Source organism: Periophthalmus magnuspinnatus, chromosome 6 (assembly GCF_009829125.3).
Source record: "Periophthalmus magnuspinnatus isolate fPerMag1 chromosome 6, fPerMag1.2.pri, whole genome shotgun sequence".
Taxonomy (NCBI): Eukaryota; Metazoa; Chordata; class Actinopteri; order Gobiiformes; family Gobiidae; genus Periophthalmus; species Periophthalmus magnuspinnatus.
Window position 1 is genome coordinate 23,885,986 of NC_047131.1, and position 24,157 is coordinate 23,910,142.

The 24,157-nt window shown below is 38.6% G+C and overlaps 1 protein-coding gene across 6 annotated transcripts in view; it reads left to right on the top strand.

The window, feature by feature from the left end:
- ndrg4 (NDRG family member 4) overlaps positions 1-24,157 on the top strand; it is a 48,188-nt gene that overhangs the window by 2,991 nt on the left and 21,040 nt on the right. For 3 of the 6 annotated variants that reach the window (XM_055222661.1, XM_033967892.2, XM_055222662.1), the window contains exons 2-3: positions 18,538-18,625; positions 22,210-22,362. In XM_055222661.1, coding sequence (XP_055078636.1) covers positions 18,551-18,625; positions 22,210-22,362 — 228 coding nt within the window. In that variant the 5' untranslated portion in view covers positions 18,538-18,550. Of the gene's footprint in view, positions 1-18,537; positions 18,626-22,209; positions 22,393-24,157 lie in introns of all 6 variants that reach the window. The other 3 variants (XM_033967891.2, XM_033967893.2, XM_033967894.2) reach the window with 2 other exon arrangements.

The window sequence follows — 24,157 nt, forward strand, 5'->3', positions numbered from 1 at the left end:
AACTAATAAAAATCATCTTAAAAACTGTTCTTATTAACTATCTATTCTTCTATTCTGTTGGCAAGTGACAAATCAAACAGACACATTTATACTCTCATCCAGATCCAGATAACATCTCTAAAATTCCTAATTAAAGATTACTCAAGATTGTAATTTTTTTCCAGTTCATCACTTGCCATTAACAACCAATCCTTTTCAAAAAATACGTTGAGCATTGAGTGTTTAGGAGTTTATAGTTGCATTTTTTGGAACAACTCTTGTACTCCTTGGAGCCCCAAACTCTCCCACAGGCCACCCGCTGCTATCCCAACAGCCTGACAAAGGACCTGGCTCTGGGTGCTGGCTCAGGGTGCTGCTGTGTGTGCGTGTGGTGCATGTTGATGTATTCCTCTACTTCAGCGTTTCTGTCTAATGGTTACAGTGTCAGGCAAGATACAGTGTTATTTAGACAAATGAGAGTCACATGTTTCAATAGTTTCGGTTTAGCTTTAAGTCTCAGCCAGAGATGGGATACCAGAGATTAATTGTGTCATGTCACATCAGTACGAACACTTGACAGTTGAGGTAGGGGTGGTGTGTGTATGTGTATATATGTGTGTATATATATATATATATATCTTTTGCTTTCATTGCCAAGAGGTGTATCTGTCATCTGGTTGTTGTTTTTTTTGCAATTGATTAAATCCATGTCTGTCTCTTGCTGAAGCTGACCAATAGGAGGAGTGGATGGGGGGGAAAAAAAGCATATATCTACATTCAAGAGAAAATTGGTAAATTACAATGTGGCAGGCGATTTGATCATAATAGCTGATGGTGGTAGCTGATGATATTATTTTACAAACAAACAAACCTCATTAGTATTACATAATTAATTCATTAAGCTTTCATCTGCTAATATGATAAATGTGTAGTTTAGTGTCTCAAACAAGAAAATCCATAGTACTTCATCTTAATCTGAATTTAATCAGAATCTTTTATTATGAAGTGACTAGAGTAGGGGTTAAAAATAAGACTTGTGAGGAGGATTTGTATTTGCTTTCATTCTGAACTGAAACTGAAGAAGCCGCTTAGATGGGTGGCAAAACATCTTAACTCTACAACTTGTGCCCAGATGACAGAATTTAATTTTCCTTTGCTATAGTTCTCGTTTCTGTGTGAACTCCGCACACCCGACTGGGCGACAGGTGCGTAGGAGGTGAAGCACTTGTCTAAAAATTAACCTTTGCTATAGTTCACCATTATATTAATCTGTACCTGCTGGCTCCTCAATGCTGACGTGAAATCTACCAAAATATATGGACATACTGATATGCAATTGGTGGATGTTGTCTCTATCTTTAGCTCAGTTCTGAGATGGCTTGTGGATTATTTGGGATTATTTGGGCGTGTCCCTCTTCTCCATGTTTTTCTGCCTGTTTCTCACACAGCCTCCTGCACACCATGTAGTACGTTGGACATATCTTCTGCATAGATAATAGTATATGATTAGCTTGCATGCTTTGAACTATGTATTTCCGCTATACAGCGGCCGCTTGTCAGTGTCTGGTTATTGAATAAGCATGAGCAGGCTGTCATCTCACACTTATCTCTAAAGCAATCTAATTTTTAAATCTCAGCAGCTCCAAAAGCAGAAGCTAGGAATTAGCCTGGGAGCTGAGCCAGAGCTTCAAACAGAAAATTCCCTCAACATTTGGTGGCAACTAGTTCCAGGTGTCATACTGTGTTGGAGAGCCACTTGAGGACTGTGCCCAGCTTTGTACCCTTTTCCATCTCTCCATTACATGAAATAATACGTATGTCTCTGCTAATCTTTGTGGACAAGACTGATTTTGTTTCCAATGAAATCTACAAGGGCGTTTTGTGGTATATTGCCTGGTGTTTCTTTCAATAGGACAGCTCTAAGATGGTAGTCGCCGTCACTGAGTCAGATTGACAGAACTGCAAATCCCACACAACACTGAATGATTATTACTACAGCAGCTTTGGCATGGGCTATATAGTGAATGCTGTCCATCAAACTACAACTACAGTATATGCCTTTCCTATACAGCATCAATTCCACCTAACAAACAGTCATAATTACAACAATAAACAGGCACCAGTCCAACCCATTGTAAAAGTTCTAAGTAAGAAGTTTTAACATTTGTGGATTTGCATTTCACTCGGTGGATAAGGTTCACTGCAGATCAGATGTCCCTGTATGCAGCTCCAGGGCTTTTACTTATGAACTAAAAGCTGGCGGCGCTGTTTGTTGCTGTGTGCTCTCTGCTGTTCTGCGGTCACTAATGGAGTGTGGGCATATACACTTGGGGCAAACGGTGAAGTGTAAATGATACATAGTTTTGCCCCTCACTCCCAGGATGCACCGGGACACTGCAAACACAAACATGTTTTAGTTATAAGTGTTTTTGGCTGGTCCTGTCTAGGTCAAAGCCTACAGCGGTAAAAATAGAACTGGCACAGTGGGAGTCTGTATCATTGGCTCAAAGTCATCGGAGTGTTGAATGGGATGGAAAGTGTTGTTTGCATAAGATGAGTCAAACTAGTCAATAACTGGTGATGCTAGATATTGACATAGAGAAGTGATTGACTGAAACACTGTGACAGAAAATGATTTGCCTTTTCAGTGTATATATTTTATTTGCTGTTTTCTTGCCTTTTCTTATTTGCTATTTTTTAAGTTCTGTGTCAGTTTGACATGCCTGATGACTCACCAAATTATGCTGTACCTTTTAGTTTTTTTGTTGATTTGCCACAACATTGTATTATTTCAATATATGTAAGAGGCCCCTCCACTGAAGAGTTCACATAGATCATTTAGAAAAATGCAGAATCCCTGTGGACACACTGTCACCACAGAACAGTGGCTCAGCCACTACAGTTACATTTGTGCCTGACCTCACACTGACTCACCATAGAAGGATCCACACAGTGACTTGTGGATGCAGTTGGCACATAACTTTATACCACCTTTAGAGAAATGTCAATGTGAACTAACATGCATGTATGCTAGTTATGTGTGGGTCAGCCTTTTTTCTGACCCGCCCTGCCCGAGCCGAGTTAAAATCTGACCCAACCAACCCAACCAATCTGACCTGAAAAAATGAGTTCAAATATTGTGACCTGAACCAAACCTGCGCACATTAAAAAAACAAATGTATTTCAAGCTACTGCAGTTGGCTGTTGTATCAGGAGCACTTTGCAATTGTTTGCACTGTTTTGTGTGCCTAATGTGTTAAAAATCAGGCTTCATTTACTGTTTACACTCAAATGCATTATTTAGGACTCGCTTTAATTGGGTTACACACTCAAAGGATAAAGTGCAGATGGAAGATTTTAGTAGAGTTTGGGACTAAAAAGCAGCTGCACTGTGCAGGTGTGAGTGAGGACCTTACCTGACACAACGTCAGCGTGCTCTGGACATCTCTGTCCAGGTGCGGAGCTTTGTCTTTTTACCCGTAGGCCTATGTGATCTGTAACTTTCCTCATTCACATTGAAGCATCATTTGTGTAGTTCGAGTGTGGAGCTATAAAACTGCATTCTCTTGTTTTTTTCATTTGGTGTTGATTGCGTAAGGAATAAAGTTGTCCTCTTTCTGCCCTTGTTTATTAATTAGAGCTATAGAGGCTTTAGTTGAGGCTTATGCTGCTGATGTTTACACCACATTACGTTAAAGCTAAGGCGCATTTGGACCCGACCCACCTGCACCCGCTTTACTTACTTGAACACGCGGATTGACTATGGATCCCGCAGGTTAGAGATCGACCCGTGCATCACTAATGTACACCGTACAGCAGTAGCTCAATGCTCGCTCTCTGATTAGAAGATTGGCGGTTTGAACCTTACTTTCAGAATAATTATTGTTTGATAGGGCAATCAGATCCTCCCCATATGTTGGCGGTGCGATTTCAGCTTCCACAAGTGAATACTGTAGTTGTGTCCTTGGATAAGACACTTCACCCCCATCCCCAGTATCTGTGGGGCATATGAATGTTTGTGTGAAAGGATGAGTGCCTCCTTGCTGTAAAGCATTTTTAGTGGCTTGAATGTAGAAAAGCTTCTTGTGTTGTTGCTGCTGTGAAATAAAATATTTTCACATTTGATCTCTCTTACTTGAATATATTAGACAACCCTTGATCCCCAAACAGCTCCTCAATAGAGCTCCTGCACCCACATGACTAAATTTGACAGGGACGGCATATTGGCAGTGGTGACTTAACGGTAATAGATGGCACCGAGTTGGAGTTTTTTTGCCTTTAAATGAAATCGTAGACAAGGATTTATCTTAAATCTAATCAGATTAAACATTAGTGACCCTTCACTAATGGTCCTTGGAGAAGTTTGTGAAAGATATACTGTACTATAAAGCCATGTACCTATAACGTTTATTGATATTGACAGTTTTAATTATAATATTAAATATTCATTGATTAAATAGGGATATGCTCTAATGAACATCCAGATGTTGTAAACTATTAGCAGCAAAATGTCAATGTTGTAAACACACAAATAAACATGTATTTAACTTGTGATTTTGTTTTGTACAAGAGGTCAATTAATGTCACACAAATTAACAGTGTTAAGCGAAAAGCATTAGGGATAGTTTCTCTTTAAACTCCTCTCTCTCTCTGCCTAATTAATAGATTATAATGCTTATGACAATACACAGACATACAGTTTTTGAATCGTTGTGAGACTATGGTTGAATCATTCAAATAAAAACAAATTTAAAAAAACAATAGTAATATAAAAATACATTCATAGCTTAATTAATGTATGGCTTGATTACCTGCTAGCCCATTTAGCTGCAGAAATCCACTCCTCTCTACCCTCAATCCCAGAGCAAGAGTAAGCAATGCCATGTAAAGAACTGTGTTGATTATTGATTTAAAAAAAAAAAAACTACATTGGATACCCATGAAAGCATATCTACTACTGTGAGCCCTGAATAAAATATGGCTTATGTAGTGGCTAGTACCTGACTACACTGTCCATGAACCATATAAGAAGAGGCTGTGTCCCTGGAGAAAGCCACTCAGGAGCCTCTCAGGTCTGTGTGCGCTTCATTGAGCCCATTCTCCGACATCTGCCTCTCCGTACGGTGTCAGGAAGCACCGGGCCGACTCAAACCAAGGCCGTCTGCCCTGCTGGCACCACAGACACAACCACAGACACAACCACAGACACAACCACAGACACAACCACAGACACAACCACAGACACAACCACAGCTACAGACACAACCACAGACACAACCACAGACACAACCACAGCTACAACCACAGACACAACCACAGACACAACCACAGCTACAACCACAGACACAACCACAGCTACAGACACAACCACAGACACAACCACAGCTACAACCACAGACACAACCACAGACACAACCACAGCTACAACCACAGACACCACCACAGCTACAACCACAGACACAACCACAGCTACAACCACAGACACCACCACAGCTATAACCACAGCTACAACCACAACCACAGCTATAACCACAGGCACAACCACAACCACCAACACAACCACAGACACCACCACAGCTATAACCACAACCACAGCTACAACCACAGACACAACCACAGACACAACCACAGCTATAACCACAGACACAACCACAGCTACAACCACAGACACAACCATAACCACAGCTACAACCACAGACACAACCACAGCTACAACCACAGACACAACCACAGACACAACCACAGACACAACCACAGACACCACCACAGCTATAACCACAGCTACAACCACAACCACAGCTATAACCACAACCACAGACACAACCATAGCTACAACCACAGACACAACCACAGCCACAACCACAGACACAACCACAGCTACAACCACAGCTATAACCACAGGCACAACCACAGACACAACCACAGCTACAACCACAGACACAACCACAGCCACAACCACAGACACAACCACAGCCACAACCACAATCACAGACACAACCACAGCTACAACCATAGACACAACCACAGCTACAGACAAAATCACAGATACAACCACAGACACAACCACAGCTACAACCACAGACACATCTATTTTATTTAATAGGACAATGTGCAGTTACATTAATAATACATAAAGTGGAGATATTTGTACCAAACAGTAGGTTAACAGCTATCAGGTTTAATTCTGAAAACTGCCTGTGCACCTTTGAATAACGTTGCCTGTCCTCTCTAAATAAGTTATTTAAAAAAAAATATAACTAATAATATTTTAATAAGATTAAACACAGTTTTCATCATTTTATTTGGCAATCTTAGTCACTTTAGTGCTGCATATCAACACCTTTACAACATTTTTACAGCTGTAGCTAATGGGTTTTCAGCACCTTTTATAAATGGGGGTCAGAAGACCAACTTCTATGCAAATGCATGCATAGAATGTGCACTTGTGAGAAAATGTTAACAATTTCACGTGGACAAATGAAACAGACTGAGATGCATAAAAAAGCCAAATGAAGAAAGGGTTTATTTAGTTTAACGCAAATGCATGAATCACTTAACTGCTGCATCCATTATTATTGGTGCCAACTATAAACATTTTTTAATCAGATTTTTCTGAAGAATATAAGCAAATAAATAAATACAAATAAACAATGAATAATTTGTTTATTGCATCTTCCCTTCTTCCTTAGTGACACTAAATTATCTTGAAATCTTTTTATCATTTTTTAACTAGGTTAGCAGGATTAATCGCAATCAAATCAAAATCCCAATTTGAATGGACGCAATTAGTAAATCACATAGCCTACAATTTTACCATACCGTACTATAATTTCCTCGACCAACAAAATAACAAAATATCCATGTGATTTTTGTATTAGTTTGTCAATTCATACTTCATTCTTTTTGTCAATTCTTGCCTTTAAACCTGTATTCTAAATTACACTCATTTGTGACTAAGGGTTAGGGACTAAGACTGTTTCCATTGAAGATTATTTACCACATCCTTATATGTATGATGCTATAACTCTGTACTGCAGTGTGATAGACTTGCTTGCAGACACTTGGCATTCCTCTGAAACATTGAGTTGTTGCCCAGCCCCAGTCAGCCTTGTCACAAATCTCCAGAAGAGCCTCTCCGGTGCTCATTTAGCTTCAGGCCCCCTCCAACACTGCAGCATGCACATACTTTCTCTGATGTTGTGCCATACAGTACAGTATATTAATTCACTGCCAGTTTATTCTTCCAGCATGAACACCGAGAGACACTTAAAAATAATGGCTCTAGCTCTAGCTCTTCCATAATTGCTGACTTGGGCCTGTTCTTTGATTTGTTAAACTGGAAAACAAGAATGGAGTATTTGTTGATTGTAACATGGCCATTTGTTAAAAGACTTTATTGAAATGAATTTTCTAGGATACCGTTTTGGATGGTAATCACCAGTTATTACAGTTTTGGCTTTGTGGAAATTCAGATTTTATTTATTTGTTGTGATGGTTGCTGTTATTGTAATCTCACTTTACTGAATTGGATTTACTATTTTGGACTCACTGCTTATTACTAGGCAACTAATTATGTACAATAGTCCCAGTGTGCTTCTTGCACCTTTAAGACTATTCTTTAAAAAAATGTAGAATTTAATTTTGAAATACTCCTTTCTATGTCTAAAATAGTTCATATTAACACGTTATTCTTCTACATAAATGCACTGGGTATTATTGGGTCATTTGAATGGCTCAGTAGATTTGTCTATAGGATGATGTGTACCTAATATTATATCCAGCAGTGAGTGCACATTCCCAGCAGATTAAGTGTTTGTGTTGTCCCGAAAGTGAGACGTGCCCTCCAGGTGCCCTCGACCCAACAACACAAGTTAACAAAGCAACCCATCAGCATGTCTGCTCAGAATAAACAGCTCAGGCTGCACGTCACTGCATCATCCTGGTAATATTGTGATGAAAATGTATTTGTGACCCATTCTACACTCTTATTTTGGAAGAAATAAATAATATTAATAATAATATATACTAGCCGATATTGGAGTAGCACCCTCGACAGCAGCAATAGTGTTAATGAGGCCAGGAGCTCCATTCTAACCCGGCATGAGTGGGCTTTACTTTAATCTGAGCTCACACCTTTCCACCGCCAGCTCCTCTCCATTGGCCCACACCTATTTTAGGCCCTTATCAGCAGCACAGCTATGCACAACTTTACTCCTGGCATACTTGCAGGTCATTAATAAAGACTGCCAGAACCATCTATTACCATACTTTTTAACATGTTTTAAAAGTCTGTTGTTTTTTTCTAAAGTGTATACAGACACTGAGTGTGAGGTTGATTTTGTGTCTTGCTCCAAGAACACAATGACAGTATTTCCATGAAGGAATCTGACGCCTGTATCAACTTGAGAATGGGATTCAAACTGCCAACCTTTAAATCAGTGTATGAACACTCAACCGACTGCTACTGTTGCCTATGCATACTGAAGTACTTATAGTGAAATAATACAAGAGCTTATATTATTTAGACTTCAGAAAAAAGTTATCAGTCCAATTACCACTGGTCCATTTGTTCACCTTGTAAATGTATTTGAGTTTTGGTATCAAAGTACAACATTTGGGGGTGGTTATTTTTGTACCTTGTGTCAATGAGGACTGACAAAAGCTACAAAAATAACTTTTGCAAGGATTACGATAAAATTTTCTGATAAGGGTTTAATTTTTAATCCTGCCATTAGAATAATGCATTTAGGCTTCAATAGCCCTATGGTGTCATTGGCACCTATCAATAATTTACATTTACATTTCCAGTGATGGAATGAGCTGCAACTGACTATAAGTGGTTGTGAGAGGTGCACTAGCTTTTAGATGTGTGTAGGGCTTCTGCAGGTGAAGGTGTGAGCAGAGTTAGAAATCCAATTTAGAAAAACTTATGTTCTGGAAAATTGCACATATCTTTTAGTTTTATTATATTAGAGAAACAATAAATTGCCCCTAAGACTTGACTAAAAGACAAAGTAACAAGCAAAATTAAGTTAATAAAACATTCAAAAAGTCCTAAATATTGAGGTATATCATTGTATGACAGGGAAGACATGGCTCTGTGGTCCATATGACTTTTAACAACAATCATATTTTGCAGTTCACTGCATCTTCATAGTCACATTGAGATCTTTGTCATTCTCATGAAATAAACAACACTACCACAGATATCACCGTTAATGAAATGACTGCTGAATAAAATAGGACACACCCTTATGTAAAACAGTTTACTCAGATCAATATTTAACCTCTTCTTTCACTGTACTTTTTCTGCTCTGTTCCACAGAGTTTGTTTACGTTTGTCTCTGTTAGTCGGTGCTGTCCCAGTTTCCAGTCATCAATCCTGTTTACATTATGCGAAGCTTCCTCTCCACATAATGCTGTTATTGATTTTCAGTGGGGCAGGAAGTAATCAGCAGCGACCTGTTGAACAGGAGTGGACCAGGAGTAACACTGGCTCCAATCTCCCAATCTCATTCATACACAGTGGTGTACAGTGTGGAGGAGCCTGTGTTGAATAATCCATATGTTCAGTTGTTTATATACTATTCTGCTTTTTTTTCTTCTTGACTGAGGTGGGGTTGTGTGATGTGAGGTGCATGCCTTGCCGGAGAATGGAAATTTGATGGTTTTATTAATATTGTGACATCTGTCAGTATGAAGTTAAAGAGTGACTCACCTCAGCAGTCAGAGTAATAAAGCCTCAGTCTCATTCACCTGTTGATGACTAGATCTTACTATACATAGGGAAGGCAAGACTATTTGTATAGCACAATTCATACACAAAGTAATTCAAAGTGCTTTACAGAATAAGAAAGATATTAAAATCACAATACAACAAATAAAACATAAATAATTATCATAAAATTAATATTAAAAGAGATGAGTGCAAATTAAAAACCTTTCAGTCATATGCACAGCTAAACAGAACTGAGTCTGGATTTAAACATTGTGTCGTTATGTCTGGGAGATCAAGTATACAGACTTGGGGTAAAAAGTTGAACAGTTTATTTGCAAACACAGAAATGTAAATGTAAATTGACATAGCAGATAGTAGAGAGCCGGGTCGTAGGCTGACGTCTTTGAGCGAGTCGTAGGTAGCAGGGTCAGAGGCTGGGGTGTTTGTACTGGTCGTGGAGAGCTAGGTCGGAGACGGAGGTGCAGGGTAGTTCCAAGGAGTGGGATCTGGTGAAAAACAAGAAAAAAACAGCTGAGTACTAAGATCATACAAAAAACTAGACTGAGCCAAGCAGAACTGTACCACAGGCAATACACAGACGATCTGGCAGCGTGTGTTGGATCCTTGGTCCCTAAGTGCTCCACACGCTTGATTGCCCATGGGCTGCAGGTGTGTAGTGGGTGGTGCCAGAGTCTCCGCCCAGTTCCCAGCACACACAGATGGGAGGGAAAAAGACAGTACAGAAACACAGGGACAGACTGGGATCTTGACACATTGTCAAAGTAGAGGCTTGTCTCACATGCTCAGGAAGACTGTTCCAGGTTTTAGCTGCATAAAACTGAAACACTGAGTCCCCATGTTTAGTCCTGACTCTGGGCACCAGCAGGAGACTGGTCTCTGAGGTTCTCAGAGTGTGAGATGGTTCATATGGCACTAGCATGTCAGAGATGTACTTTGGTGCTAGGCCATGGAGAGACTTGTACACAAGCAGAGCTGCTTTAAAGTCTATTCTCTGAGCCAGAGGAGCCAATGCAGAGATGTGAGAGCAGGACTTATTTGCTTGTACTTCCTAGTTCTAGTTAGGACCAGAGCAGCTGCATTCTGGATGTACTGTCGCTGTTTTGGAGAGGCCGTACATTAGTCTAACCTACTGAAGACAAATGCATGGATAAGTCTCTCTAAGTCTGGTTTTGACAGTATACCTTTGATATTTCCAATGATTTTTGTGGCTGTTAAAGTTCAAGTCTGAGTCCATTATTACCTCTAGATTTCTAGCCTGATTTGAAGGTTTTAGAGAGAGAGACTGGAGGTGACTGCTGACACTTTCTCTAGGTTTCTGTGAGCAAAGGTGATGACTTCAGTCTAAGTTTAGCTGAAGAAAGTTGTTTTGCATCCACACACTGACCTGTTGGATGCAGTGGCAGAGTGAATCCACTGGTCCTTATTCACCTGCTGCCAGTCAGACATAGATATGTTATCTGCATAGTTGTGGTAGGACACATTGTTGCTGCGTATTAACTGGCCTAATGGCAGCATGTAAAGACTGAACAACAGGAGTCCCAGTTTTGAAACCTGGGGTCAGGGGTATTTTATTTAAGGCACATTTTCCAATTTAAATAAAGTACTCCCTGTTTTCTAGATAGGACTGGAACCAGTTTTGTGCCGTGCCAGAGATGCCCATGAATGTAAATTTTATGTGGTTTATTTGGTGCAGAGTCAAGTAGATATTTCGACCTCATCATAAATGAATCTTATAAGAGAATGTAACCGTGTTTTAACCATGTATCTAAGCATTCCATATAGTGATAAAAATCAGATTGTGATCTTTTTCTTCTTTCCATTCCTTTTTGAGCTACATTTGCTGTTGTATTATGAACATGTATTTGCATGTGTATGTATAAACAGCTGTGTAAGAAGGCAATCAAACATTTTACTACGCAGATGTAAATATGGCATGCCTGTACCTTCAGTCATAAGCTTGAAATAAAATCAATCAAATCTGTTACATACTTTATTACAGACCACACACACTGGTCCTATTAGTCAACCTCTGTCATGTATGTGTGACAGGTGGATAAAAAAAAAATGACAGTAAATTTTAAACTTACCAAAGAACTTACTATTTAATACAAACAAGAAAATTGTGCTCCAGCTCCAGGAAAATCATGGTAGTATCCATTTTTTGTCATATTACCCACCCCTATGTAAAGTCATATAAAATGCAACCAGAGATACAGTTATTCCCCCCCAACATAATTTTTACTGCCTGCAGCCTTAAGTGCTAATCTATATGCAAGGTGCAGAAGATGGGTTTAGCATGAGCCAGGATTTGTTCCTACTCACACTCCACAGCTCAGTCACAGCAGGCGAGGTCACACCACAGGCTGGATATGTCTACACTGTCAAATGTAAAACACAGTATGAAGGTTTGTAGCCAATGTGTCAGAAGAATTTTTATAAAGAAAGATATTTGAATCATGAAGCTATTTTAACGTGCACTATGTACGTGCACTATGTACGTTCACTATGTACGAGGGTCAACCACTCCATGGAGATGCTATTGCTTTGATTAAAATGTTCCACAGTCTGACATTAACATTATCTATCTTGCATTTATTCAACTGGGTGTCATTACTGCTTGAAAAACATATATTCTTACTCTGAGCAGGGTCTCCTCTCCACAGATCTGGTGCCGCTTATCTTGTCCATACTGTGGAGCATTTCAGGCAAACATCTCCATCTCTTCTTGTAGAAAATGGTTCATTTGTCATGCTAATGTCATAAAAAAATGCACAAACATGCAAATTATTTCCATTATTGTCTTGATGCTATCCTGGCCCTTGTTATGGAAAGTGAGCGCATGTTTAATAAAAGCACAAGGCTGAGCTAATGGTGAGCCCATGGTGAATGTGGGATCACTGCATCTGTCTCAGAGAGTAGCTCCAGTCCTATCTTTACCCTGTCCTCCAACACAATGCCTGAGATTGACAGAGCCTGCAGAGGGCCTGTGCAGGAGGAGGACAGACACACAAAAGCAGAGGCGGTACTACACTGCTGTGGTCACATGTGTGTTTGTGAATGGGCTGCCAAATGGGCATTATAGGTTATTTATATCATGGGCTACATGTTGCAGTCTCTAACATGAGAGCGTGATCAGGAGAGTTCATCTCGTTAGCTTTGTGATGCTATAAATAATGCTTATTAGATTTGATGCTGTATTTGGTGACCGAAACTATAATGTGAAATTGGAAGACTTCAACATTGGAATTGGAGTCTGTCATGTTATAGGAATTTCCCATGTTTTTTTTGTTTTTGATAATTGAGTAATTATACTAATCAACATGGAAACTAATATTGAGTCAAAAACAACAAAAAATGCAAAGATGAAACAAATTTGTTTAGCAAATAGTTTTAGCATGGTCTGGATCTATGTCAAAACTATCAGTATAAGACAATAAAACTAAAACTACTATTTAGTATTGAAAATAACATCGTACTGTATGTGTTTTTATCAAGTATCAAGCCTCGTGTTTAATTATTGTATCATGACACTAGTTCCAATCCCAAACTAGTTGCTTCTTGGGGTAAGTTTATACCTGCCGTATACATATGTCCATTTAAAGACTGCCACGCAATAAGGTGCATTAATTTGCGTTGTGTTTTTATAGGTCTACTGTTGTTTCTGCTGCCCGTAATAATTTTGAATTCAACACAACACTTACCACACCCTTAAATGCACTACTCAACGCAATGTATTTCTGTAGTGGGTTGGGCTAAAAGGCATCCTGTGCACCCGTGGAGCCATCAAGATCGATTATTGATGATTTTATGCTAAAAAGTGACACAAATTTACAATCATGATGCTGTATATATCTCTTACTCTGTATTTCACATTGAAATAAAATTATTATAAATAATTTCAAATTACTCACTATTTTAATCTAGATACAAGTGTGTTCATACCTCTATTTAGTCAGACACCAATTGTGCAAGTTCTCCCACTTGATGAGAGAGGCCTGTAATTTTCTTCCACCTCTGGTACAAAATAACATTGCCGGAGTGACCATCCAACAAACAACAAGTATTGAGATGAACTTTTGTTATTGAACAAATACTTATTTTCCACCATAATTTGCAAATAAATTCTTTAAAAATCAGACAATGTGATTTTTTTGGTTTTCTTTTTTTGTCATTTTGTCTCCCCTGTGTACCTGTGATGAAAACTACAGGCCTCTCTCATCTTTATAAGTGGGAAAACTTGTACAATTGGTGGCTGACTAAATAGGTTTTTGCTCACTGTATCATCACAAAATACTTTTAGGACTATGAACTCTTAACGTTATTAAGCAATTAAAATTAGTAAGAAAATGTTTTGATAAATGCTTGTTATCAAGGGTTAAATGTGTCATATGCACTTGGAAAAAGTCTTCTCCCCTTTCTCTTGATGTAATTTTGTTTACTTAAGCGTTAGACATGCATTTTAGCCTTCTATATGTGTGCTTAATTTTGTGAATTTTTTTAAAATGTATTTATTTATTTTTTATAGATAGTGTGATACATTGAGTACATTTTCACTAACAAGCCCAAATTGTAGTTCAGATGGGCTCCCTGAGGTGCTAAAACTAGGACAAACTGTCATTTCCATCAACAGTCTCGACAAGAACACAAACTTGTCACACTGTTACACATTAAGCTCTAAAAATAACATAACAAATTATAACAATGCAAAGAAAATAGCCCTGTAAAATAGTAACCTTTTATTTATGTAGCAAGTTTGTGGTAAACGACTAAGATCTAATTAAAGTACACCAAACGGAGAAGGTGAGCCAGGCCTAATGAGCCCGGAATGAGTTGTCATGGCAACGGTGACTGAAAGAACTAATATGAAAAACAAAAAAAGTGAGCATGGAAAGAGGACGCGTCCAATTTGTTCCTTTCAAACTGCTGTGAAGCCAGCGTCTGTCTAACTCAGAGGAGGGCTATGCTTAGAGAGACAGGATTGTTTCGATGGTAGTGTTTTTTTGTGAAGACATATAGTCGAGCCAAAATACTGTCCAAGCCCAAGTCCACTCTCAAGCTGAGATAAAGGGTTGTTTTATGTAGGACTGCACTTCGTCTTGAGAGCCAGCTTATTACTGTAGAACCTGTATTCCAAATAGATTCTTTTGTGTTTAATCCCCATAACCCTAACATAATTACAAATTCTTTCAACCATGAGTTGTACTTGTGTTAACAGAAAGTTAATTCAATCAACTTTATAAAATCAGAAGGCAGAAACTGTAGCCGCCCAGACACTTTATAAAAGTGACAATTCTGATTGAGAGGTTTGAATAAAATCACTGTATTTTGTTTCCTCTTGGCATTTGACTATCAATCACCAGAACAAGACACATTTTGCAGTTAGCTTTTCCTCTTTGTTAAATTCACCCAAGTGATGATTCAGACTGCAGTGTTCAGCTCCACCCTTTTCAGCTGCGTTCTAATGGCCTGGTGGAGCATACTGAATGTAGACAAAGAATGCATGGTTTTCATAGTCTGTGATTATTTGGTCACTTTTGACATAAATCTCTCTTAATATTGTTAAAATTTGAATTTTGTTGCAGCCTGTTCTTACCTTAGCTTACCTCTCCAGACATGCATGGCTACAGATCCACGGAGTGATTAACTTAGTGTGAGCGTTCGATCAACACAGAGACGATCAAACGGCCCTGGCTGTCTGCCTCATGGGCTATTTATAGAGCCAGCCCACCCTTTGCCTTCATCAGATGGGACCTGTGATGCACCAGTCAGATGCAATGTGTTTAAGTACTGCTAGCTGTCATTAAGAACCGAGGCAGGCCAAAGTCATCCGGTGTGCTCAGAGACGTAATATGTTATAAGGAAAGACAGCCGAGATGAATGGGGTAGACAGAGTTCTCACCAGAATCAATTATTGTGAAGCTATAATGTTGATTTGTGTCATTTATTTTTTACATTAGTTTTACTTTATTCATTTAAAAAATAAACTTTTGGGAATACTATTTAAAAGTTACTTCTGTTGAAGGATCTCCATGGTGATATTAGTGCATTACCTGGAATGTTCTACACAGTACGGCATTTGATTTCTCTCCATGGAAACAAGCAGGTGACACCACCACAGATCAGAACTATGAAAAGGCAACCCTGCTCACAGTAACGATGCATGTTTTGAGCATTAAAAACATTTAATGTCATTCTATGGAACATTTCAGGCAAAGCTAAATCAAGGTGACAAGCCCCTCATCAGAAAGGTTTCTGATAAAGTTATAACCCAGATGATAGGAAAAATAGCATCCCCCGATAACGTAAACCAGTCTTATACACTATAATACAGCATCCCAAACCATTCATTAATAGTGCAGGGAGTGTGGGCACAGAGCGGTCAGACAAGTGCAGTCAGTGCAATGAAATGCAAAATGCAAAATTACCACAGCTGTGTTACTTAAGCTCACACGAAAGAAGATGTTTAAGTTAGAGTGTTGGATTGTTGATTGGTGATGACAGAGGCATGAGAGCAGCATCTGTCACTATTTAAAAGCCACATTGTTGGGAAGGACTTTTAGGGAATGCCCCCCGAAGGAATATAAGTGTAACTGCAGCTATGAAAGCTTGGTTTATTGTGGCATGAAACTCTTCCACACTACTGTAACTATGAAAAAAATATCCTTTTTTCCTTTTAAATGATTTTCTGCAGATATTTGAACAAATGATTATCCATGTTAATGTCTGGGCATTGATTTTAACAGCCCCACAATGCATAAATGCAATATGAGAAATGAAGATAGATGTGGGTTTTATATCAATACACTAACTACTCTAAATTATGTCAATGATTAGTAAGAAATAACAATAGCAATCTGCCGAACAATAGGAGAGATAAAATTACATGTTTTATTGCTTTCATTGAATTGTAGTGAGGAGAGCTGGGTGCTGCTGCTATATCCTTTTTGTCAGAAAATTATGATGTCTTTTGAAGTTTTTCTTCCAATTCTCGCTTAAAGGATGTGTCAAGCCCCAGAAGAAAACATTTCCATCATAAAATGTAGAGGAAGACTGTATAACAGGCTGTAGAAAATGAGAGGCCTTTCTCTGGTTTAGTGCTACTTTCCTCACCATCATCATTATAAGTTTACAGCTCTCTGACATTAAAAAAGAACATGCCAATCAAAGCTTCCTCAAAACATCCACATAGTTTAGTTCATCCTCCCTCATTAATTCTGCATCCTAAAAACCCTAAACTAGTGCAGCGGTCTGATGAATTTATGTTACTTGACAACTCAGCAGTTTGTGAACTACATGAACTACACTGACTGACAGGACATGTATATGGCATACTTCCAAATGCACTATGTAACTTTTCAGATAGATGGTGTATAGCTATTAAGTGACAAAAAAAACTGTAAAGTGACTGATCGTGTATCTTATTATTGTAGTTCATGCAATGGGAAGATTTTAAAATCAAAGACAGATCTCCAGTCCTTTAGTACATGTTGTACCATATGGACCAGAGACACACCCAGCTCAACATCTCTCAGTCAAGTCACATCAAATAGAAAACAGAACATCGACTTATCACTCACAAAATGTGCTGAATGTAGTGAATAAGTAATCAATGGAAAACAATGACATAAATGATCAGCCATAATTCTCAACTAATAGAATACCTAAAGTTTGGAATTAGTGAACCTTTTTTGGACATAAGAATATATAGCCAGGTAATGCTATTATTGTATATTATTATTATTGCTCTAATTGTTCCACTTAGAACCAGAGTCCAAGCTGTATTTTTTGTGCACTGCCGTGAGTGTGTCTCTGTCACTGACACAGCCCCAGAGCGACTCTCCAGCTCAGCAGTCCACTTTAATTACACTTAAGCAGAGTATCTTTGCTCTTTTGTCTTGGGCTTGGCCATGGCTGTGGTGCCGCTCCATGCTCCAGAAATTTTTGTCACTAAGCATTTCTTCAGCTCTACCAAAATAAACATCAGAATAAGAAGAAAATTAGCAGGTCAAAATCAAACATATTGCGATGAACTGTGTTTCTAAATGCAAGAATTTGAGCTACATTGAGCTACAGCTGCCTTTTCTTTGCACTTGTATGTTTTTCATTGTTTGATCACTATGATAGGAAACCTGTTAATAGTTGGTTAATAATATCCATCAAAAATGAGTCCTTACCCACATTTTTATATTTGCTTACTTTTCCTGAGTCTAACATCTTCGTGCTTGTCAATTGTTTATATATTCCACCCACTATATATCATATATATTATATATATATGACTTGTCAGTGATCATAATGTAAGCCTTTTTCATAATAAGGTGATGCCCAATTTCACACAATGCTGTTATTTCAAAATGTAACAGAGAACATACATTGTTTTCCATCCCTACTGCAGTAATTCTCTCCAGGTCTATTTTTCAAGGTTTTGCCACCACTGAAGTCCATTCATAAATTATTCATTAGATCAGCTAATTTAATATAATAATATAGGCTGAATGACGTGATGCTGGTGCTCAAATCTAATAACCAACACAAGCCTACATGTTTTTGGCCCATGAAGGCACTCTTACTGTGACAGATGGTATAGTGTCCGCCCTCTCCTTGTTTACGATCTCTCTCTCCCTTTTTTTTTTTTTTTTTTTGATTAAGACTAGATGTGTTTTTGCCCTAATATGGAGTCCTATTGCGGTACTTCCTGTCTTTTGTTTATCCTACCACCTCAGGACAATGATAAACAGTCCATTTGCAGAAACATAAAAATGTGATGATGCTCTGACTGAAGGGGTGAATACTGATGTGTGTTGCCATGGTGATTGCAGGTTGGTGTCCAGGATGGCGGGGAAGGAGCAGCAGTTCACGGAGGAGAAGCCTCTGCTGCCGGAGCAGAGAGGAGCCGACTCGGACATGGTCAGTGCACTCTACTTGGTTAAGTTCACCTGTGTCAACAGATCACAGAACGGTTCGGTTTCTCCATCCACAGACGCAATCTGGGTTTTAATGTGTGTATTTTCTCATAAATGTCCGGTGTTATTTGCTCCTAGGTGGAATGTTCACAGTTTTACAGCTCCAGTTAATGTGTAACATTCTTTTCCCTATTTGCTCCATTTGGGTGTAATGTAATCACTATATAATTTTATTACAATAATATAAGTCCTTTTATATGATGCTTCAGTTCAAAAGTGAATCTTATAAAATACACATATTCTTAAAATCCATTATTATAATGAGAATATTACATGGTACAAATAATTATAAAACCTCACAGAACCAAAACCTGTGATGATAATTAGTAGCAGAATAATGCATAAGTGCATACTGAATATGTAATATGAGATTCACTTTTAAATTTCCAGGATTTTCCGTTTTAACCATTTGTGTGTTTTGTTTTGTTTTTTTGTTTTTTTTTCATTTACATGCCATGGTGCTAACAAATGCTGTTTAATCCAGATAATAATCATTCCATGAGAGATAAACACCACTGACCATTTGTTGAATGCTTTACAGAAGATATTATCAATGTATAGTATTTGGCACCTGACACTGTGAAGTGGTAATTCACACACATATGTACACTCACACACACACTCACACATACATCTATAAGGCTTACATATGTGTGCAAAATAGATCAACTATGATGGCGGTGTAATTGGACCTCTCGCATACCGTTCATAAAAAAGTATCTCTAGGTTGTTGTATCTGTCTTGTATCAATTGTTTCTCTTCTGTTTTGAGAATACATAAAGAACATAGTGACAATTCTTGCAAATTAAAACACAATTTATCACTCACCATCTGACGGTAATAATGCATTAGTCTTATATAGTGCTTTTTCAGACGCTCAAAGCCTGGTTCAAGAGTTGATGTGTCTGGCATGCTATAGCCAGCTGGGGCCTAATATATTAAACCATTTTATTACAATGTGACCTTATTAAGTTGTTGTACCAGTAAAATCAATGTAGACATAAACTATACTGCTCATAAATATATGCACAGCATCTGTAACATCATGTGCCTAGTGTCAGTTTATAAAGTACAGTGATTTTCATCAGTCAGATTGAAATTTCTAAAATACAATTAGTTTCATATATCGAATAATGGTGAAATTGCTAAAGGGGACAAATTTGTTAAATTTAAACAATCATCAATTCAGTTTAATGAGGAGTTATTTGTGTAAAAAGTGCTTGGCTATTAATTACTGTTTGTTTATTTCCAGAAGGGTAAACTTTATCCTCTCGATCTTGCGATAAAACACTTGAGCACAAAGGATCCTCATTAAAGAGAGGGAGTGCAGTGGAGGAAAGTGGAGAGCAGAACAGAGCTGTGGGTGGTTACATAAAGGCCACTTGTTCCAGTCTCAGTAGTACCTAAGCAACAGGTTGTGTCTGAATCAGGGGCCCTCAGCACTGTAGCGATGGAAACGCTGGAGATAAGCCAGGGGCATGATGGGAAAGCACAATTTATCACTGAAGAACATTACATTATAGACTGCAACTTTTAACAGTTCATTCAGAGAGCTTATTATAAGGCTGACGTGATATGAAAGATGGAAAGATGAATGGTCTGGGACAGTGTTAATGGTTGGGTATAGATCGGTTTGTTATCTTTATGAGATCAAATGTTCACTGGATGATATCATATTTTGTCTAATATAATGAAATTTGAGTATATTTAAACTCAAACACACTACAAAGTAAAGCTAGAAATAACCTGTACCCAAAACATCAATATAGGCTAGCCACAAAACAAGTTTTAAAACTGGCTTTCAGGCACTCTTTTAAGTTTTTGGTTTTGTCTTTGCAGGTTAGTGTTCCAAAATAGAAAATAATTTTAGTGTGACATTGCACTTATATGCCTGGGGTTGACGCTAGTGTCCTAGTTCATCTCCAAGGTTAGACGTGACAAGTGGCAAAGTTATAAGCAGAATGAACTATATATTTCTTAACAGGCTGTAGCGTATTAAGAGACATTTTTTATTAAGGTATGTTTCAACCAAAATTGACAGTTTACCAAAAGAAACAGCAATCTTTACTTCATAATAGATTAGACTAATCCTCACAAATCTAATTATTCAATCAATTTCATATGTTTATGACAAAAATGAAAATCATCCAAGAATTCTTTAGTCCCATGACTCTCATGAATACTTTAGGATATATTTTGTCTTAAATTGATCAGAATGTTTGACCTCCATGTCACTGACCTTTAAGTGCAGTGAGTGATGAGCTCCTGGCACCAAGACGACAGGCTGAGTCAGGGTAACTCGGAGGAGCTGTCTACTCTGCCGACAGTTCAGACCAGGACAGCACAGGAATTTAGGGGTTTTAGCACTAGCACATGTGTAATACTTGCTCAAGTGAAACAAATGTAACCCAATTTTGTTGTGGATGCCCAGAAGAAGTAATTAATAATTAATAAATAATGTGTAGGATGGTGTTAAAATAATTTACTGGTGCTGTTTAACTTGTGATTTTAAAAAGTTTTTTAAAAAAGAAAGGCTTTCCGTTAAACAAGTGTTGAACTAAGTCATGAAAACAAGATGAAGCAAGTCTGATTGATATATTTCCCTTTTGGAGACCTGCCACTATGTCCTTCTATGTACCATGCCACATCTGTTCAATGCTACCCATCAAGGGCAGTGTGTCCCTTCGATTGATATAGGTCAGATTCAAATATTAATGTTCTTTTTTAAGATTCAAAACAGTGATCCTCTGGGAGACATTAAATGTGGTTTACTTTGTCTGAAGGCCTTGACCTTCAGACATTATGCTGTTGCTGAGTCACTGCACTATATAGGCATGTGTATGTGCAGAGACGCCCAGTACTAATCCTCCTGTCTCAGAATTCCCTGCTGCATCATGTCTGCCACAACTGAAACTTGAGGTGGCAAAACATTCACAGGTTTATATGTCACTAGAAAATCATAGACTGGTTAACATAGAGAAGCTTTTCTACTTCTAGAGGTGTATCAACACCCAATTATCGATATATAGAATGATTTCATGAATTAATGGACTATGAGTTTGAGTTTTGTTTTGATATGTGGATATTTGTGAGACACATTAGGGTTGCAACGAAAATGAATTGTGACTATATGGTTATGGAAATAAGGAACTACTAATTTCATAATTAGTACTTAGTATTAGAACTGTTTTCAGGAATATATACAGACGTTAACACATTTGCTGGTAAAAGCACTGTAGATTTTTTTTTTTAAGTTTAAAAAAATAAAAATAAAAAAATGTTGCAGCCCTAATATGCGCTCCTCTTCTACAGTATTGTAGAAGGGTACAATACTGATTGCTTGTGTTCTTATCAAGGTGTATAACAATTTGCAGCCTTCCTTTGCAACCAAATCCAGTCTCTGACAGAGCTGATGAGCTGATTTAAAAACAGGACTCATGTGTGTGGGTCTATGTTGCTGTATGTTGCTTTGTGTTGCCGCTCTGTTCCCAATAACCGCCTTGTTGTGCTTCATGTTCCACGTCGCAGACAGAAAAAGGAGAGGATGCATCGGGGGGCCAAGCGCACCCCAGCCCTGCGCCCCTTAACCCCCCTCCCCCCAGCCGCCCCACTCACCGCTGGCATGCCTTCGCACGGCACTGGCTCCGCCAGACCCGCCGTCGGACCAGCGGGCCCGCCCCGGTAACTACAGAAACCAGCGCTTCACTAACAGTACTAATACCTTCTACATTATTCTCTCTGATTACACTGTGTGTACTCCTCACCAAACCCCCACAATGTAGTTAACATGGGTTTAACCTATTACACCTTATCTCTCACCTTTGAGGATCTGACTGTGTTCACGTTAGTAACCCTGATGTTGCATCACTTCTAGTTACAAAAAGACAATGTAGTGTCATCAAGCCTGTAGCCATTGCCAATATACTGTGTGACATAATGTATATGGCTTTCAGGACACTCACAAAGTTCATCTGCAACTGCCTGAGTGCACTCTGGTTATAAGAAACTCAAATCCAGAGACTTCCTGTCCAATCAAGCATCCACAAGCTCAAGCTTAATCAACTTTCTGATCCTCCAGGACCACATTATTTCAGTTGAGAGCAGATGTTTTTCTGCCTTTCAGCACAAAAGCCCTAAATCTGGGACAAATATGCGCTCACTAAGGGAGTCCCAAGACACAGGCACAGACTTCAAATACAGCTTCATACATGGAGATAAATAGCTCTATGCACTGAGGGCAGAGACTGACAAATGAATAACTTTCCCACATTTTCCACACCACACGGATCACCTTCACTTCTCTGGATCTATGGCACTGACATGCCACTCTGAGCCTCTGACAAAGAGCTACAAAATCGGCTGGGAAAGTAAGAATAAGAGTGCCACCTGCTGGTCCGACCAGTCCATAGCTACTCTAACCCTATTCTATCCACAAAATGAGCCATGTGCATGAATGTTCCAACAGGACTTACCCCTTTACGTCTGTTAACATAGAGAATATAAGATTGTATCATAATAAATTAAAGCTGTTTTTTAAAGCTTTTTGTTAGTTACACTCTAGCCAGCTTCAGTTATCGCTATAGCTTTTGCCACTACTCACTACCAGGGGTGGGACTCAGTTGATGGTTATTTGCATATACTTTACGCCCATGCCAATCAAAATTAAGTATGATTGACCAAACACTGAATTCTAGACACAACTTGAAGAAGCAGCATGATTGTACGATTGTGCAGCACAATTGTGCATAGATACGATAAACATTAGTATGTAACCTGTCTATGAACCCTTAGTTACTGAAAATATTCACATAATGTTCAATAAAATATTGACATTGCGCCCTACCCCTGGCTATGCCATCGGTCTGTCCAGGTGTGTTAGTCTCTGTGCTGTCAGTCTGGTACTGTCTGGTCCTGTCTCCTGTGCTTCACTCTTACTTGTGTCTGACTTTTCCTTCATTCTTAATCTTATTCTAATCCTGTCACATTTCTTGCAGTATCCCCATGTGAATCATGACACATTTGTGCATGTTTCTAGCTCATTGTACAACATCTGTAAAGTTGGAGCTGTTCTTACCACATCTGCATGTCCTCGTTTTGACTAAAGCCATGTTGATGCTCTGCAAAGGAGCCTGGAGGTACAACAGCTGTTTTGGCTGTACAGGCCAGGTCCTTATGCACATAGAAGACATTGTAGATTATTTACACTTCAGTAATATGTCAGCAGGAAAATCAGGCAGTAGAGCAGTAGCTTATGTTGTGGTTCCACCTTGTGGACACAAGGTATAAATTTGTCATTCAAGGACTCAAATAAGTGCAGTTTATAGCAAATTAACTTAATCATAGCATTAACTTAATCATAACATAATTTCTGTAAACACTGAATGAGTAAAGCTTTAGTGCCACATGGGTTTTCTAGCATAACTAGCAAAAAATGACCCAGGCTGCAAAATAATAATATTCCTTTTGACTTTGTGCT